Below are 18,205 nucleotides of genomic sequence, written 5' to 3' on the forward strand. Positions count from 1 at the left end.
TTAGAGACTGGCTGGGAGGACTCATTAATTTTTTTAAACTTCAAATCACAACTAAACAGTCTTATAACATTTCCCTGGGGAAGACTGTATGCCTCAGATTCACAGTTAAAATAAATTCACAGTCTTCTCAGAATGACAAAATATATACAATTCGCTCCATGCAGTTTCTTAGAAAGAACAACTAATACAGTATCATGAAGAAACACACCTAAACCAGAATAGCCATAAGCACAGTTTAATCCAATTGCTCAACTTTTAAACATCTTGGCATCTGCAAAGTCTAAGACTCCCTTCAGCTACTTGCAACATAGTATTCACAGAGAAAAGAAGTCGGGGGCAGGGGAGAGAAGAAAATCAAAAAGATATTTTCCTTGTAGCGGTAAGAAAACTGGGAACCAGCAGTGACCACAGAAGCAAATGATGCCTACTTGGCTTTATTTGAATATGTGTGGCATAAGACCAAGGTAACAATAAGAAAAGGCAAAGCTTGAGATGCCCTTCTTATGGCTTACGACGGAAAGGGAGACCCATCACTGATCTCCTCATCACGGCAAATAGCAAACGCACAAGAAAAGCCCCACCATGCATATGGACATTCATACGCAATTCTGGGCCTGAAATCATAGCAACATTAAGTTACCAATCTGCTAGTTAATTCTCTTTTGTTAGCCTTATTACTTTGTGGTGTGATTGCGATCCCTTTAATAACTTAGTGCTGCACAACTCTGAAGCCATATCCTCAATTTCTTTGCGCTGCAGAAATTTAAATAACCAGCGGCAGGTTATAATCTAAGATTTAGTCCACAACTCCAGAGGCTAAGCAACTGGAGTTACAAGGATCGATGCATGCTTCTTTTAAGCGTTTGAAGGAATGAGACCATACCTCTAGTGGAGAGTTGCTCTCAAACCAGCCTACGTAATTCACTAGTTTTCTTCATTCAAACTTATACAATCATTTTGTAAAATGAGTTCCCGAGGCTCTCTATACAGCAGACACACTCCTCCATGCTGCTGGTAATAAATCATATTGCATTGTCCACAACTGCTTTTGTTGTGTTGCAGATTATCAAGGGAGTAGCTTCAGGCGCCACAATCAGGTTTTACTTCTGGTCATTTATATGGAAGTACTTTGACATAATGGATTGCACAAAGGTAACAAGATGGCCTAAAGGAGCAAAACCAAGCAGTGTGCCACCTGTGAGAAACAGTGCAGGGAAAAAAAAAGACATTGAATACGGCACCATTGTGATACAAACGAACATCACAAACAATACTGTGAGGTTTACTTTATGTAGTTACCGTTTCCCTGAAAAAAGTTAGCCGAGTGTGCCCATATGTACATGTAAAGAAGCAGCAAGGGCAAAGGATTTCAATAGATCAACTCGTAATTTGTACACATCCTGTACACATCCCACTAGCTGGGCTACCACCAGAGTTTGTCCTCTGCCAGTGTGCCTCTGCCTTCTCCAACCTAACTGATCCCAGGTACATTACCCCTCCCTGACTGGGGAAGTAGCCTGCGCTTCTCCCTGATGTTCAACATCCCTCAGCACACAGATTTCTACCAACTTCTCTTGGAAAACGCTCAATTCTAAATTAAAAAAAGGCAAAACAAAGAGAAACAAAGCCCCCTCTGTTAGATGAAGTCAACCTTTTCAAACATATGTGTGGTAACACCAGGAGGAAAAAAAATATTTACTCTTCCTGAGTGCTATGCTTTGAAATGTATTTCGCAACTGTAAGTGTATGATTTCAAATAATTTTTGCAATTAACGGTGACCATTATGCTATCCAGACAGATTAAGGTGGGCCCAATCATCCTTCAAGACTTGTTCCTATAAAAAAAAATCCAGTCTAGGATACCATAATAGCAAGGATGCCAGGAGCCCCAAAGAACCCATAATGCACGTTATTTATACAATAAGTAAATTATGTTGAAAGGGATCTCTTGAGGTCTTCTCGTACAGCCCCTGACTCAATGCAGGACCAAACTAGACTAAGTTGCTCAGGCTCTTGTCCAGTCAATTTCTGATCATCTCCAAGGATAGAGGTTGGACAACCTCTTCAGGTGCCTGCTACCGTGTTTGACTACCCTCATTATGAGGCATTTCTTCTTTGCATTGAATCGGATTTTTTCCTGATGCAGCTTGTGGCCATTGACTCTGAACTTTTTGCTGCGCACCTATAAAAAAAGACAGATTCCCTCTCCTCTACAATTTCTTTTTAATTGCCTTCCACATCTGATGGCTGATAAGCAATAAGCTCATTCAGGAGGCACTGTAAGATTTCCTGGTAGCAGTAAGGTTCAGTAGGATTTTCTAATTCCTAGTTTTCTGAAACTGTTTTGTATGCATGCCATAGAACTGAGTGTCAGCCTAGTGACAGAAAGGCTTGATCCAACAGTGGCAAAAGTCCTGTTTGCTTTGCATCAAAGGTTGCCTTGAAAGAGGTTTAGTAGTAGGGGAAAAAACAAGCTACCACAGCTGATTCATTTGACATCGGCGAGTCTCACTAAAATCACAGAATCATACATATCTACCAGTCCCTCTGAAGTATCACATACGCAAGCTGCCGAAGAAGAAAGTTCTTCAGCTCCTTCAAGAAAGAGTAATTTTCTTAAATGAAGTACAAATGCATAGCGTGTCAACTAACAGTCCTTAATAATGTTCCCAGAAGGAGACTTGATTGCCCTACCTTACTGCTTGATGTCATTAGATGAGAGGATGTTTAAGCTACAAATACCTCAAGTGGGCAATAAATGCACACTGATCAGTATCTGACCTTGTGGTCAATAAACACACTCAAATAAGAATAATTTTATATTTGCAGAACAAGTCAACAGTGCAAATTATATCTGGATGCAGTATATAAAAGAAAGACCAGTTCCTTAGGAATTATTTTGAAAAAATAAAATACAAGCAAAAGTCACACGTAATTTCTGAGTCTACTGAACTAGTTACCAGAGTACCTTATTAAATAAAGAATTATTATCACACATTGAAGTTTAAAATGAATAAATAATTATCAGCTTACTTCTTTCTTACCATTGTAGGTTATCCTTGGTTTTGTCAAACACATCACAAGATGTAAATCCATTTCGTCAGAAGATACAAATTTTGAACATACAGGGCACTTGAATCCTATGGAAAATAAAAATATATAAGTGTGAGTACACTCAACTACATTGCAAATATGTATATTGAGGCCAAAAATCTATTCTGCACACATAAAAGAAAATAAATATCTGGCAGCTTTCCAGTTTTGACATGACATATTTACATTAATATAATTCCCTTGATTACAAAAGCTCTCAAAATGGACCACTGTTTCTGCAAACTGATCTGTTGCCAACTGCAAACATGTCGGCACCTCTGCAATGCAAACTTCCCCAGCAACACTAAGAATGTTTAACATAGGAACAAGAGGATAATATTACACTAGGAATTAGGAATGTATAGAGAATACAGCCATTAAAACCTGAAGCTGGGCAGGAGTCCTGAATTAACATCTTCATTTTTACCAGGAATAGCACTGAAATGTTAACAAAAGATCTTAGTTTCACATCTCATCACAAGCTGCAGCATCTTTTACCAGACTGGGGCACAGGGAGAACTTTAACTCAGGGGTGTTGCCCCACCTACAGAATCATTAATATTTCCTGTAGTGCTGAATTTGTTTGACTTCTCTCATCTTAGCCAAGCCTTGTTTAGCTTGTAAGGTCACAGACTGAGACAACAGGGGGTAAAGAATAATTACGACAGTCTGGATTGGGATGCAACTTCACAGTAGTGCACGACAAAACTGATAATTACTTTAATTTCTGTCATTACCAAAGATAGCAGTCTTCCAGTTAAGGGAAAAGATTGGTTGGACAAGTTTTACAGTCCACAAAAAATTCTGAGAAAGTCTGACTTTTTTTTATTGTGCTGAATAATTAACACACAAGTGACAGACAAAAAGCCACCAACAGGGATCTTGACGTGTAACAGCTGTTAAGGAATACACCTACAGGACAACACGTGGAAAAAATATCTAAATCCACGTTCAAGTGCAAAGGAGCAACTTCTTCTTTGATGCTGTTGAAAAGTAATGACGCAGGCATGCATAAAAGGTCACTGCAACTTCCACCAACAACCACGTCTGAGCCTGCTCCCACATGTTTTAGTTTGCTCTCTCTCACTTTTGTACTGCTAACCTTGGGAATCCACAAGGAACCAAGTCAGTCAAGGATGACAAGTGACTTGATGCTGCACTTCCAAGTTACAGATGACTGAGAATTCCTGTTAATTATTATCTGGATACAAATCAAGCAACTAACTTGAAGCATTTGCGCTTGATAGAAATAACGCACTTCATTTGTCAAGACAATTATTTTTATTTCATTAGTGTAGCTAAGAGGAAGCAAATCAAAGCAGACAATTGGTAACACCCATAAGGACCTCTGAACAGCAGCAGAACGTACTGGAAACCACTTCCTGAGACAAAGTACAGTTCTCATTCTTCCCATTTTAGTCACAAGCAGTTCACATCTATTTCTTTTTATGCCAATCTTACACTTCAGTTTAAATATCGCTCTTCTCTCCTTTTTAATCCTCTTCCTCCAACTCACATCTTTACAAATAACGGTTACAACCACAGGTTAATAAGCATACAACAGCCAAACATATATTTTGAGAAAAAAACAAGTTGAAAGGATTAATTTACTTGTAGAAAGCTTTGTCAGTGACCCTTCAACCACCATGTAGCCTCCTTCCCCGAGACTGCATCTCAACATGCCTAAAACAGAAATTAGTATCTCAGTCCTCTGAACACCCAACCACTCATAACTTCAAAACTGACTCAGAGTAAATTGTCTATCAACCTTTATCAGCCTAATGCAGCTGATTACTCGTAAGTCTAGTCAAAACTTCCTTAGACCCATGCATTACTCTCATTTATGTGCTTCTATAAGGCATCACTGACAACATATTTTGATGTAAAAACCCACATTAACTTCCTCAGACACTGCAGACTGAATCCTGCTGTGCCAGAAGGGAGTGTTTGCATCACAGCAAGTTAGCAATTATGGTCACGGCTAGTTAGGCACTGGGATAGTCATTAACAGGTTCCTTGTGCTTTCTGGACAGAACCTCTCTAGCTTATTCCCTAGGGTCATCAGTACATCTAATTGGGAGTGACAGGGAGGCAGGGAAAACCATGAATAGATCTTTAGAACCCACTGCTAAAGTTAACAGTGTTATTAAGAAGGTATATATCCCAGGACTGCTTGGAGGAAATACTTAAATCCAAATTAAGCAGTATGCAGATGTTGATGTGTTAGTAAGAATAATAATGCTTTTACCTAAAACCATGCTTAAAGATATGCAGCTGTGAAAAATCCTTCTGGTTATCTACCTGGAGTATTTAGCCAAATGTGTTTACACTACCATGTGCCTGCCCCTAAATCTAATAAACAGCTCATATTTTAGCAACATATTAAGTCCACATTTTAACAATATGGTATCTTGTGGCTTGTCCACTGTCAAGGGGTATCTGAAGGTAAGTTATGCAACTAGGAATATCCTCCTGAGACAGCAAGTCTGGGGTGCCTGACTGCTACAGCTCTACTCAGCACACAGAACAGTGCATTAAAGAATCCAAGCAGAGGGCACTACACTTAACTAAGCCTTATGGACCAAATCAGCAGCCAGTGGTAAAGGTATCTTTGTGAAAAAGATGTTTTTCCAGTGACTAGCACCAGCTCAGGCCAAAGACTCGCATTACAGATGAAGAAGTGCCTTGAGTTTGCACTACCTGCTGAAAAAATGTTCAACCACCAAATCTGCTTCTTACTCCTTCACAACGTTCTGTTGCAATTACCAGTTCCTGGATTTAGCCATCTTACCCAAGAGATGCACAGTATATGATTTACGTGAAGGAAATCACTATTTCCAACTCCTTTGGTAACCCCAAAGAACAAATTATTTTAACTGCAGATGCAATATTTACTTTATTTTTAACTGTATTTGAAAAATATGAGTAAGTGATCAATCAACACTGTCCACAGGCCAGTCAAGGGTCCTTAAAAAAAGCTGTTTTCCCACCTTTCCTCAAATGAGGAGGCAATAGTTTCATGACCTAGTTTACAATTAACTACTCCACAAGAACAAAGGCTCTATTGTACCACTGCCCAGCAGGCTAACAACATTTATAGACTATGTTTGTTTTTACCAGTCTCAAGGAACAACTCTGATAACTTTCTTAAAGTTTCACATGACTTTAACAATTAGCAACAGGTCAAAAATAGCTTGGTCTCTACATGACTTGTTTTACTGCATTTTGCAGATGAACAATGCATGCACGGACTTTTGGACAACAAAGTGGAAGCGGTCATCAGATGAGGTGGTATCAGGTGAAATGAAAAACTACGAAACTCAGTTAACTAATTTCTCGCTACCTTTACAAGGAGCACACAAGATATAGCAATGAGGGTGGTGAAACACTGGAACAGGCTGCCCAGAGAGGAGGTAGATACCTCACCCCTGGAAACATTCAAGGTCAGGTTGGACAGGGTTCTGAGCAATCTGATCTAGTTGAAGATGTCCCCGTATTGCAGGGGGTTGGACTAGAGGACCTTTAAAGGTCTCTTCCAACCCAAATCATATGTTACAAAATCACAGAAATATCATATAGTTCTAGGTAAAACCTCAGCTCTTACGAAAGCATTGGTTTCACAGCATCTTTTATCCTCATCCAAGATCAGGAACCTAATACCTTTGTATTAGGTCACTGCAAAGTGGTCCTTCCTTCTCCCATAGTAGAGAGGACATTGTCTCTGATAAAAATCTAAGCCAGGGGAAGACCCACCTCTCACCTCATTCTCTCTCAGCACTGCAGGAAAGAACTGAGCACAAAAACTGAGCAAGCACATGCCTCTAGCTGACCTTCACAACTGTCTGCTTAAGAGACAAATTCTTACAAGCTCCCATCATCTGGTTGCACAACCCTGACTACAAAACTGGAAGTAACATATTACTTAAAATGAAACAATAATCCTGGAAAAACGCACAATTACAAGAAAAGAGAGGCAGAACAGAAAGTTGCAGCACAGCTAATAGAAAATCCCAAAGTGGCAGAAAAATTTGAAATAACTGAACCTGCACAAGTAGCAGGACTCAAATCTTCAGAGGTGAATTCGCGCTCTCATTCTCTCCTGAATGTACCATTTTCTTCAGACTCCACGATCTTTTTGCAAATAAGTGTCCGGTTGGCCAAGAATGCCAACTTATCTCACATCCATCTACTGAACTCTGGCAGGCTTGAAAACTATCCACAGGGACAGGCTATCCATACTGATTTCAACCTCTTATTGATATCATACTGTGTTTGCCTTGCTTCGCAAACATCAGACTGTTTAACTTGCAGTTCACTTCATGGCAAAGCAAACAAAAACCATCCAACAATTAAACTCCTGGACCTCTATAATTTTTTGTACAATCATGTTGGCACTCTTTCTGGAATACCTACTTTGTCATGGGAAAAAATGGAACTAAGAGCTTCCAGACAATGCAGTGCTAAGTATCACAGAACTGCACATAAAGGAAATACATTAAAGCATTATTAGACTTGCATAGAAGAACGGATGACCCTGTTGGTCAATATTAAACAGTCGTAGCAAGAAACAATCACAAATAAAACTGGTACCAACACAAAAGACTGCATCAGCCTGATCAGAGTAACTTTTCAGTAGAAAATATCTCAATTGCAACACAACTAGAACCAAATTAAAAATATAACAAGACCATCTGTTCTCTTAAAACAAGTATGCAACTTATCAGCATTTTATGGTTTTGCATCCTTGTGTTTTCAAACACAATGGATATAAATTCGTGCTGGTTTACATTTAAAGAAGTCATAAGAAATGATAAATCCTTGCATACATGTGCTTTTCTAAAATGTATTTGACAATAAGAAGCCTGACAAATGTTACTTATACTTGTTTCTCAGTACTTATTTTTCTAAGTATAGATAATCTGGAAGCATAGCATCCAGTAAATATGATGGTATAAGGGTGGTATAAAAGATTACTGTCACACAAATAAAGTCTGCATAATGACAATAAAACAAAAAGAATACAAATAATCCCCTCCCCTCAATAAACAGAAGACACCTCACATAATCAGAGAAACATGTTAGAAAGACCTCAAGAGGTCACCAAGTCTATCCCATACTGGGAAACTGGGTTAAACACACTTAGAGGATTTAATCTGGCCTTAAAAAATCAACTAGTGAAAGATGTTACAGACATCTAGACAACTTACAATGCTGACTGGCTATTCCTAGGGAGTCAGAAAAATCTTCCCCTATCTCTAATCTGGTAGCTTTCACTTACCAAAAAAAAAAAAAAAAAGTTACTTCTTGTGTGTTCAGTAGGCACAGAAAGCAGTCCATAACTGTCCTCAGTAGAACAAACATGTTCAAACTGGAAAATGCGTGCCCTTCACCTTTTTCCCCCCTAGCCTGAAAAAAAAAGAGTTACTCTAATCTTTCCTCGTAAGCCCTGATGCCTAAACCTTTTATTCCTATTGCTGTCCTTTGGACTCTCTCCAACCTTAACATATTGCATTGCCAAGAACTGGGCAGAGCTTACAGCCAGAGACTTCAAAAGTCCTAAGCAGAAATTAATAGCTACCTATCACACCGTTCTGTTACACCAGATCTCTCTCTCTCTATATATATATATATCTGTACGTATAGGTATATCTATACGTACAGATATCTCCTTTATGTGTGTGTATCTAGGTACATGTACATTTTAAACAGTTCAACAGATTATTAGCTCGTTCCGGTTGTGACCTATAACAATCCCTAAATCTTCAGCAGAATGGTTGCTAGCCAGGTCTTGCTTTGTAGTGGTGTGTTTTATTTCTCCTCATATTAAGTAATTCTCACTTGTCTCTCTTACTCAATTTTGATCACCTTCCTAACACGTTAAAATCAAGGACTTCAATTTTGCCCTCCATAGTGCTTTCAGACCTTACAAGTTTGGCATTGTATTTCCTTTTTTAAAGTGCTCACCGTCCAAAAAAAAGATGATCGAAAACAGACCCAAAGTAGACCACTGTGATACTTAATTTGAATTGCACTCCTAGAACAGGTACAGGATTTTTTTCCAACTATTTCATCATCTACCTACAGACCACATTTTAAGTTTGCTAATAAGAATATAAAGTAGAATAGTATAAAAATTTCATGCAAGTCACAGCATAATGTCTCCGCTTCTTCCTTTTATATTCCAACTGTGTAGAAGCCTATGAAGTAAGATTGTAAGAACAGCAGAAAAAGATGGAAATAATTCAGATTCTCAGTGAAGCAACAATAGTCCTGGTCAAGTCAAATTTGTATTACTCCCTCTTTCTGTAAACTAATTTGCAAAACTTAAAAGACGAAAAAAAAATAGCTCCAGTAGAGACTACATGGTCTAACAGAGTTACGTGGCCACGGAATTTTCTCTTCTCCTCAGAGAGCTGAAATGGAAAGAAAGAATGAATAATTCCTTAAGCTCAAAACCGTGAAGCTTTGTACATGAAAGCATATTGCTTTAACACAGCTAACATCTCACCTGGCAACTTCACCCTTCCATCGAAGAGGATATGAGATTATTTCACACCAAATTCAAGAACAGAGAACTGACATTTAAAAAATGTCTTTAAGTTAGACAGTAAAAGAAAAAAGTCCATTACCAATTCCCTAGGAACCCTCTGTAGGAGAATTTCTAGGTGCTATAGCTCCAAACACAAGTGGCTACTTGGAGAAAGTTTGCCATTTTAGGTAGAGAAGTTCTTTACTAAAGGAGAGAGCAAATCATTGAAAAGATACACCTCGTTACATAGTTTCTGTCCTTCCTTATGCTGTCAATGGCCTTAGTTGGGAGAACACAGCACCATCCCGAAAGAGTTTGGGAGATGAAAAGAAACAAAATAATATTCCCCTCAATTTGGGAGAGAATAGGAAGTCAAATATAAATAAAGAGCACAATACAGAAGTTTTAAACTGTTGACATTTCCAAGAAAACCGAACCAGGGCAAGCATAAGTATTTTCTTCTCAGCACATACAGATTTAGTGCTCAAAACCTAGAGGTGTTTTCTTCCCCACTTTTGTGCCATAAAACTGAAGTAAACATGCTTGTGAATTCCTTGAGGGAAACAAGGGATTTTCTCTTACATTTTCTTATTTACATCTCCCACAGCACTGGGTGGGAAAGGAAACGATATATCAAATGCAGAATAAAGCCAAACTTGAAACTTTATTTCCGTTAAGGAGCCCATGAAATAATTAGAGAAGATGTGTTTGAATAATCCTACGTCTCCTAAAGAAAAACTAACAAAAAACAAGATTCTTACTAAAATTCTGTAGCTCCCTTCATCTTGGTAACTGGCAAAGTGAGATCTTCAGTAGCAATGACTGAAAAATAATGCAGTACAGAATGAAGACGATAAATTGAACAAGACATTTTCTTATTCATAAATAAAGCTTTTATCAACTGCACAACTTCAGGTGTCTAATACCAATGTAAAAAGACATCTAATTATGATTATAATTGACAGCTACACATTTTTAGAAACTGAAGAACAATAAATGCAACCATTAAAAGAGAAAAAAAAGTAAACATGTTAAAATATCCTGCAAACCAGAAGATGAACTTACAAGTGGGAAAGACCTCTGGAAAGACTGATTTCACCTCTTAATATAAAATAAGAACTGCTGTTATCAGATGAATAGCTTTTCAAGAGTGATATTTTAGACCAATGGAAGCATTCAAAGGGAGGACGAGAGATCTTAGCTAGAACTGTGTTTGTGGGTGGGTGTTACCCCTCCATCCTATCATCCACAGGAATCTGCAGTCAAGGCAGATGAGAGACTGCTCAAGTCTCCTTCATCCAAACTCCTAGAGTCATTGCACTTTCAAATTGACAAGAACACAAAACCAATTTATAAAGTGACTTGTAAGCTATTAATTCACTCTTTACCTTACTGCTTCATTAACTGCATTCCAGATGTGTCACCCCATCAGCTAAGATCCACACCACAAGTTTCTCAGTACCATGAATTTCCACAGCATCTTTCCTAAGGGAGGGGGAGAGAACCCAAGGAAACATGCTTTCTCTCTCTCTTTCATATAGGTATGATGAATCCCTTCCAAAATCCAAATAAAGAGCAACAAAAGAAGGAAATTCTTCCTCTCTCTCATATCTACTCATCATCAGATCTCTGAAAATAAGAGCCAGGGCCTTTCTAGCCATACTGGCAGAGCAATACCATTAGTATGGGAAGTAACAAGCCCAATCTCCGTTTCAGAGGCTTCTGTACCCAAGTGGGCTCTTGCCACTTCGGAGAAATTGTGTGGAGCTGTGTGGATGATGACAAAAGTTTTCTGAAAATGCTGTTAGGCCAGGCTGGACACATTTTGGAGCCGAATCAACTATCTTATTCAGAAAGCAACTAGCCAGAGAGCATGGCCAGCAGTTTTGGGCACAAATGTATTTTATTTACACATAGAAGGCAAGGTTAACCTCTCAAACAAGCTTAATTCTTGCATTACCAGATGATGACAAATAATTCACTGCAAGTTGACTCAGAGGTCTGAAAACTTGTAAATGAAATCCCTTAAACTCTTACTTTTGAGATCCTGCATATTCCCATTGCTTTTTTCCTTCTTAACTGATCAAAGTTTAAGGAGGAAGAATTCTTTTCTCTCATTCCTAGTCTCTCTGAAGCTATAAATTCATATTTTTCCTTTCTTCTGTACTCTTCCTACTCCCTCAATATTTTCTTATTGCTTGTAGCGGTATTTTCCTCAAACATCAGAAAAAGGTCTTTCCACTTATCATTTCACAATGAAAGTTGGGGAGGACAGGTAACAGTGTTCTACTGTCAGAAGTAGGGCCTTCTGGAGTCACTGAGTAATTTGGCAAGACAGCTACATATTTTTAAGTACAAGGAATCAGTTTTTCTATGCCTCTCCCCCCCCTTTTTCACACTGTCAGTAAAGCCCCTACTTCCAAATATATGCTAGAGCTACAGAAGATGTTTCCATTAGAAACCACAACATCTAAAAAGGAAGCTTAGGAAGAGCTGCACAAAGATCAGAAGAAAGAATGAAGTCCTATTTTTTTAAAATGCACAGACATCGGTATCTTGAAAACTTGTACTGTACAATGCAACAAATCTGATTAAAATTACACAAAGCATGATAATAAGAGAGGAGAGGGTGGCTATATCATGCTGAGAGTATATTTAATGATAGCTAACAGGGAAGAGGTATGATGTGAAAACGGCTGAATAATGGTTGACAAGGATGACTAAACTGAACACGTGAAACAGAGCATCTTGTTGGACGCAGAGAAGTCTTCTGAGCAAACTGGCCAAAATGCATAAAAGGTCTTATGAAAAAAAAGAAATGGGAGAGACAAAGTAAACACTGCACTTGAAACGCAGCAGACAGGAACAAAGGAGCAAGCCCCAGGAGAAGGCAGCATCTTAGAAGACAGCACAGAAAGTGATGCTGCTTGAAAGCATGCAGAAGACAAAGTCTCTCGAGAATCTGAAAACTATTAATCTACTACACAAACAAGGCGATAATGGAGACCTGAGATAGCACAGCATTTACAGACAATTGGTCTGTTGTCTACAAAGTTTTTACCAAAGTAAGTGAGGGTAAGAAAAAATCCTCACTAAGGCAAAACTTTGTAAAGTCTGATTTAGTTGAAATACTTACCAATAACCTACTTGTTCCTGCAGAAATAGAGGTAGCAGTGACAAAGAAAAAAGGGGAAAACGAATCAATGACAAAAAAGTCAAAGTACAAAATACTAAAGATTACAACTGGGAGGAATATATGTAAGTAAGAAGTTAAATTATTATGAGGGGAGTTCTCAGGAGTTTAGATATTAATTCTAACCATAATATTGTTTCAATTTTCCACAGCACCATTAAATGACATATTAAAAGTAATTAAAGTTACATTTATCATTCAGTATAGCAGAAAAATTATGCCTACTAAAAAGTACAGTTACAAGAAAGTCAAGGAAAAATGTTTCAAAGCATACTTGTTTTCTTGTGCTTTTCATCTTATTCTTTCATGACACACACAAGAGTTTTTATTATGTAAGCACAACAGCAGACTTTATTGCATTAAGCTCTGAAAATAGCAGTACCCCAGAGAAGGCACCGACTTCTTAAATCTGCAGGAAAACATCGAACCTATGGACTAGTTTACTGTCATTCACTTGAAACTGGTGAGAGCAGAGCAAGAATGGTTGTTTTTGTATTTGGGTTTGTTGGTTTTTTTGCCCAGAATAAAGGAATGACTTCTGAATAAGGTCTGAGCTTAATAGAAAAGGCTGGGCTGAAAAGTATCATTCATTCTTAGCACAAAGGAATTTTGTTTAAGGAATAACTTTTAATCACTGACATCTCTGCTTATCGTAAAGCAGCCTTTTGGTTTTAAATGGAAAATTCAACTAAGAAATTCGCTCTGCATTGACCCCTCTATTATTCCAGTTTGGAAAATATTTACCTCAGCATATGGACTATTGCAGAAGCTATGATGCACGTTCATAAAAAGCTAGACTTCTAACAGAATAATTGGAGAACCTTAAAAAAGGGGGAAGAGACCAAGGGTTCCAGAATACATAATTTCAGAAAGGTGTACACTGGAATTTGATCATTAAATCCTTCAATATTAACAGAGTTTAAGTGTTCAACTTGAATTATGTACATATCTTGATAAAATGTGAGAACGGTTGGAAGGATACACAATTATGTATTATAATGCAAAAGTTTTGCAAAGGCTTCTATTTCTAAGGCAGAACCTTTTATTAACATTTGTGGAGGTACAATAGTGAAGAAAGCCTGCAAAATGCCCAATAAGAGGAACAGTAAAGAAGATGTGTAATTGGTTCAGAAAAATATAGAACTGAACCCATAAACAAACCTAAACCAAGTTTTCTTAACTATTGTCAGTAAAAGCTGAAGAAAATCAAACTATTGACTTACATGCTTTAAATGTATAAATCATAACAGATTCATCTATATTTAGTCTTTCACCTCTTTTAAGAGAGAATACCTCACACCCATGTCATATCCTGCAAAAGCTTACAGAACATCCACCAATCACAAACCAAACAAACTTTCAAATGACGTGCACATTTATTTCCTCCACAACAACTACATTAGTGATGTAATTCTTGCTTTTTTCATAGTTAAGACGCCACTGTTTGAACAAACTGTTAAGAGATACTTTGTGTATCACTCACATTCTAAATGCGCTTTGTAGAGAATGCTACTGGGTATTTTCTATATTTCTCTGTTTACAACTGCTGCATTGGTCTATCAGCCAGATTGTTGGGAAATTTGACTAGTTATCTTTTTTAAACATCTACACTTAGGAAAAAACACTTTGTTTATATTAACCAAATCATGCTAATAAGATGCATATATGCATGCATACATACACACACTGAGCATAGATTGTAAATAAGTTTTAACAGGGATATGAAGTTCGAACAAATTAGTTAAGTGACAGATATTTTGACTTTTCAGCAGTTTGAAAACTTACATTGTAACTCAAATGCTTTTACTTATATAATTATGGCTTTCATTTAAAGAAGTATATGCTTTCATTGCTTTACTCATCCGTAACACTACTGAATGTAATAGAAGCTGCAACTATTTAAGAAGAATATTTTGTTCTTCGCTGTTCAAACAAAATCATGACCTGTCAATTTTTATATATATAAGCATTATACACAGAAAAATGAGAGGCAGTCTTGAGTCTGAATACTGAGATAGCATGAACCTGCAACGTGTATAACAAGACAGGGGTGTTAGTTTGTTTTTTTTTGTGGTTTGGTTTTGTTTGCTTTTTTAAACAACTGACTAAAGAGTGATCATAGTTAGTATTCCTATTTCAGAAACACCCTTATAAATCAGGATCACAGCGTGGCAAGTGCTGCAAGTACATTTGTTAGCATATATGTATTAGTCCCTCTTCGAAACAGGGACTAAATCTAAATTGCACATATTCTAAAACAGACAAGAAAAGGCTATGGGAGCAATGTCTCCATTATATACTTTAAAAAAAGCAGTTAGAAACTTGCCCTAGCTCACACAGAAAGACAATTCGCATAAGTCTTTAGGCGTCACCTCATGTAAAAATGCTATTTGTCCACAATGACATTGAAAAAAGAGTCACAGAAAAAGTAAATCACGACATAAACTTGCTCTGCTTTTCCATGCAGCGCTGCCTTCTTAACCAGAGCCTTACCTGATAAGTTAGCAAGGCTCTATTTAAGATCCTTAAAATCAGTAACTGAGCAGCTAAAATATAAAGAATAAAATGCTCTAACAAAAAAAAAAATCTGTTTTTTTTTTAAAGAAGAAATCTCTTTAGAACAGCTCTTGAGGGCAGCATACAGAACACCAGAGTCTGAACCTGCACTCCTCTCTGTTCATTCACATGTTCATTTCTCACCTTCCCTCTCTTGGCAGCACTACCTCCTTTGCTCTTGCTGTCTCCTCCTGCCTGTGTGTGTCAGCTGGTGAGGACCAGCCCAAGCAAGCAGGACTCCGAGATTTCCGAGTGACAGACTGGAGCAGCTGACTGCACCTTGCTGTACTAGACAGCCTGCCAGTAGCATATAAAACAATTCAGATACGATCAAAACAGCAGCTAGAGCAAAGACAAGTAAGGTGCTTTAAAGTAAACCCTTCCATGATATTAAAAAAGGCAAAATAAACAAAAAGACACCAATAAACCAACAAAAAAACCTGTGGACTTGTATAACAAGAAACAAGCTAGTGAAGGATGCAGCCCAAATTTGTGCTATATTCATGCTTCAGCAGCAAACTACTTATTTAAAGAAGAAAAACTTCCATGATGCATGTTAAATAACCCAACACCTAGCCCTTTTCAAACAACTAAGATCTAATTCTCTTACAATTCCCACTTTTTTTTAAGTGTAAGGCACTCATTAAGAACAATTTATGAATCTTCCATCACCTTAGACGTCTAAAATGCTGACATAGGACTACTCAGGACTGCTACTACTTCTACCACCACGTCAATGCTAAAAGATTAGATACACAGATTTATATCTTTGTTCCCATTGTAGCCTTCCATTCTAGGTTGAAAAGAAATTCGCAACTTCCCAAAATCTTCTTTGAAAGAAAAACAGTTCTTGAAAGGCACTTTCAATTAAACAAACCATGCTGCAAGCAAGAAAGATTTTATACTGCCAAGTACTTGGCTATTAAAACACCACATTATTACTTTTCACAGACCAGGTTTTAAAAACTGCAAAGAACATAATTTACAGGCATTTGTCTGTTTCAAATTATATCTCCTCCTTTACCTAAGGAGCATTAGTCCGTCAAAAAGACTTCCATTTCAGTAGAGAGAAGCTCTACTTCCTATATCTTATAAAATAAAAATATCCAAGACGCTCTCAAAGGGTAACCCTCTCACACTTAAACCTCATTACCAGTTTTCTAGAAGGCTTTCTCATTCTGGATTTTAGGGAAGGTCAAAATAGCTGTTTCCCACACAGACACCTGCTAAAATCCACCCCTTTTGTTGTAGCAGAAGCCCTCAGAAGGCAAGACCACCGCACACAGGTGAGTGCAGTCACAGCAACTGTGATAAATTTCACAGTATGTCCACCAACAACTCAGTGAGATTAAGCCAGGCCCAAGTCCTCAGCTCTGGTGAAAAGACAGATTTGTTCCAGTAAACTCTAGCTATATTAAAGACTACCGAGAAGTAAGGCACAGGCATGTTAAGGACAGCCTCAGCCTCCAGGCATTCTTGTTTCATCAAGTAATTTCTTTTAGAAATTGCTATTAACTGCCATTTTCAGGAACACCTAACGAAAGCTTCCAAAGGGAGCTTGATATTCCCATCAGTCATCAAAAAAGTACAATTTTCCTCTCTCGCAGAGGTCTCGCCATATGTGCCCTTTACAACAGTTGTACCAAATCAGAAATCAGTAAACGGGGAGACGTGTCAGTAACAGAAATCTACTTTTATTATTTTTTCTTTGAGAAGCAGCAACACTCAATACAATTCCTGTGCAGCAAGAATGCCCTTTAAGTGTTTAAACTCATGCCTTTGCTTTCCAGAAATGTGTAGACATTGTACCATTCATTTTATTAATCCTATAATCTACAACAGCAGTTTTTGGTTTGGAAAACATCTCTCCAGGGCAGCAGGCAGACTACAGAAGACTAACAGCTGTCTAACCTTTCAGGGAGATCCTCCAGCTATAGGTTGAAAAGCAAGTGAATGTTGAATCTGTTCTGTGAACAGAAGACTTTGGCGTGATATACTGTCTGTCTGGTATCATACTTTCTGCAGAACACTGTAGGACAGACTGAAATTCTGCCCTTGGTATAAAACCAGTCCTTAGCTAAAACAGTAGCAAAACTGTTAAGAAGCTAGCCTAAACACGACCAAAAGGGAAGAAAAAACCCAGAACAACCAGATGCAGTAGAATGATTATTTTACAAATATAGGAATATAAATATTTTACACACATGTATATGCTTCAAGAAAGTCTAGAACCATACAGCAACAGCTTCAAAAGGGAAAAGCTCTTAAATAAATACATTATATGTTTCAGATGCATTTATGCCAATTCAGCGTGTTATTCAACTTACAGCATAGGTGGGATTATAAATCCTGCAGTATTTTATTATTGCTCTTGACCTACCCTAGTATCTCACAAAGTTCAGGGCAGTAGCAACCAGGAAAATAAAACAGCAAGCCTTTAGGAATAAATTCAAAGTACTAAAAGGACAACCCAGTCTTCTCATTTACTAATATTCTAGCAAGAAAGCGTATACACAAATATGAGTCTTTAAAACCCACTTAGATAAAAATTCTGATCTCAAATGTGTTAATTAATATGGAGAGCTACAAAGTTTTGGGGTTTTTTAGTAGACAAGTGTCTTGTATACAAGAAATTCATAAAAGATACAGGAACCTCTTCTAAAGTACTAGTTACAACAACTTTTATTATCAATCCCTGTTCCCGCAGGGAGTGTTTTACAGAAATAAACTGAAAGCATGGCAAGGAAAAAAAGGTCTTGGAAAACTATTAGCTTTTGTCATGCACTGGCTAATCTGTTAAAGTAGGTTTTAAATTTATTTAAATGTAAATGTAC

General features: G+C 37.6%; 1 protein-coding gene across 2 annotated transcripts in view; it reads right to left on the bottom strand.

Moving 5' to 3' along the window:
• ZNRF2 (zinc and ring finger 2) overlaps positions 1–18,205 on the bottom strand; it is a 60,527-nt gene that overhangs the window by 24,271 nt on the left and 18,051 nt on the right. For both annotated transcript variants that reach the window (XR_008448712.1, XM_054059549.1), the window contains exon 2: positions 3,045–3,140. Coding sequence is in view for 1 of the 2 variants with exons in the window: in XM_054059549.1 (XP_053915524.1) it covers positions 3,045–3,140 (96 nt within the window). In the remaining variant the exon portion in view is untranslated. The remainder of the gene's footprint in view (positions 1–3,044; positions 3,141–18,205) is intronic.

Source organism: Cuculus canorus, chromosome 2 (genome assembly GCF_017976375.1).
Source record: "Cuculus canorus isolate bCucCan1 chromosome 2, bCucCan1.pri, whole genome shotgun sequence".
Taxonomy (NCBI): domain Eukaryota; kingdom Metazoa; phylum Chordata; class Aves; order Cuculiformes; family Cuculidae; genus Cuculus; species Cuculus canorus.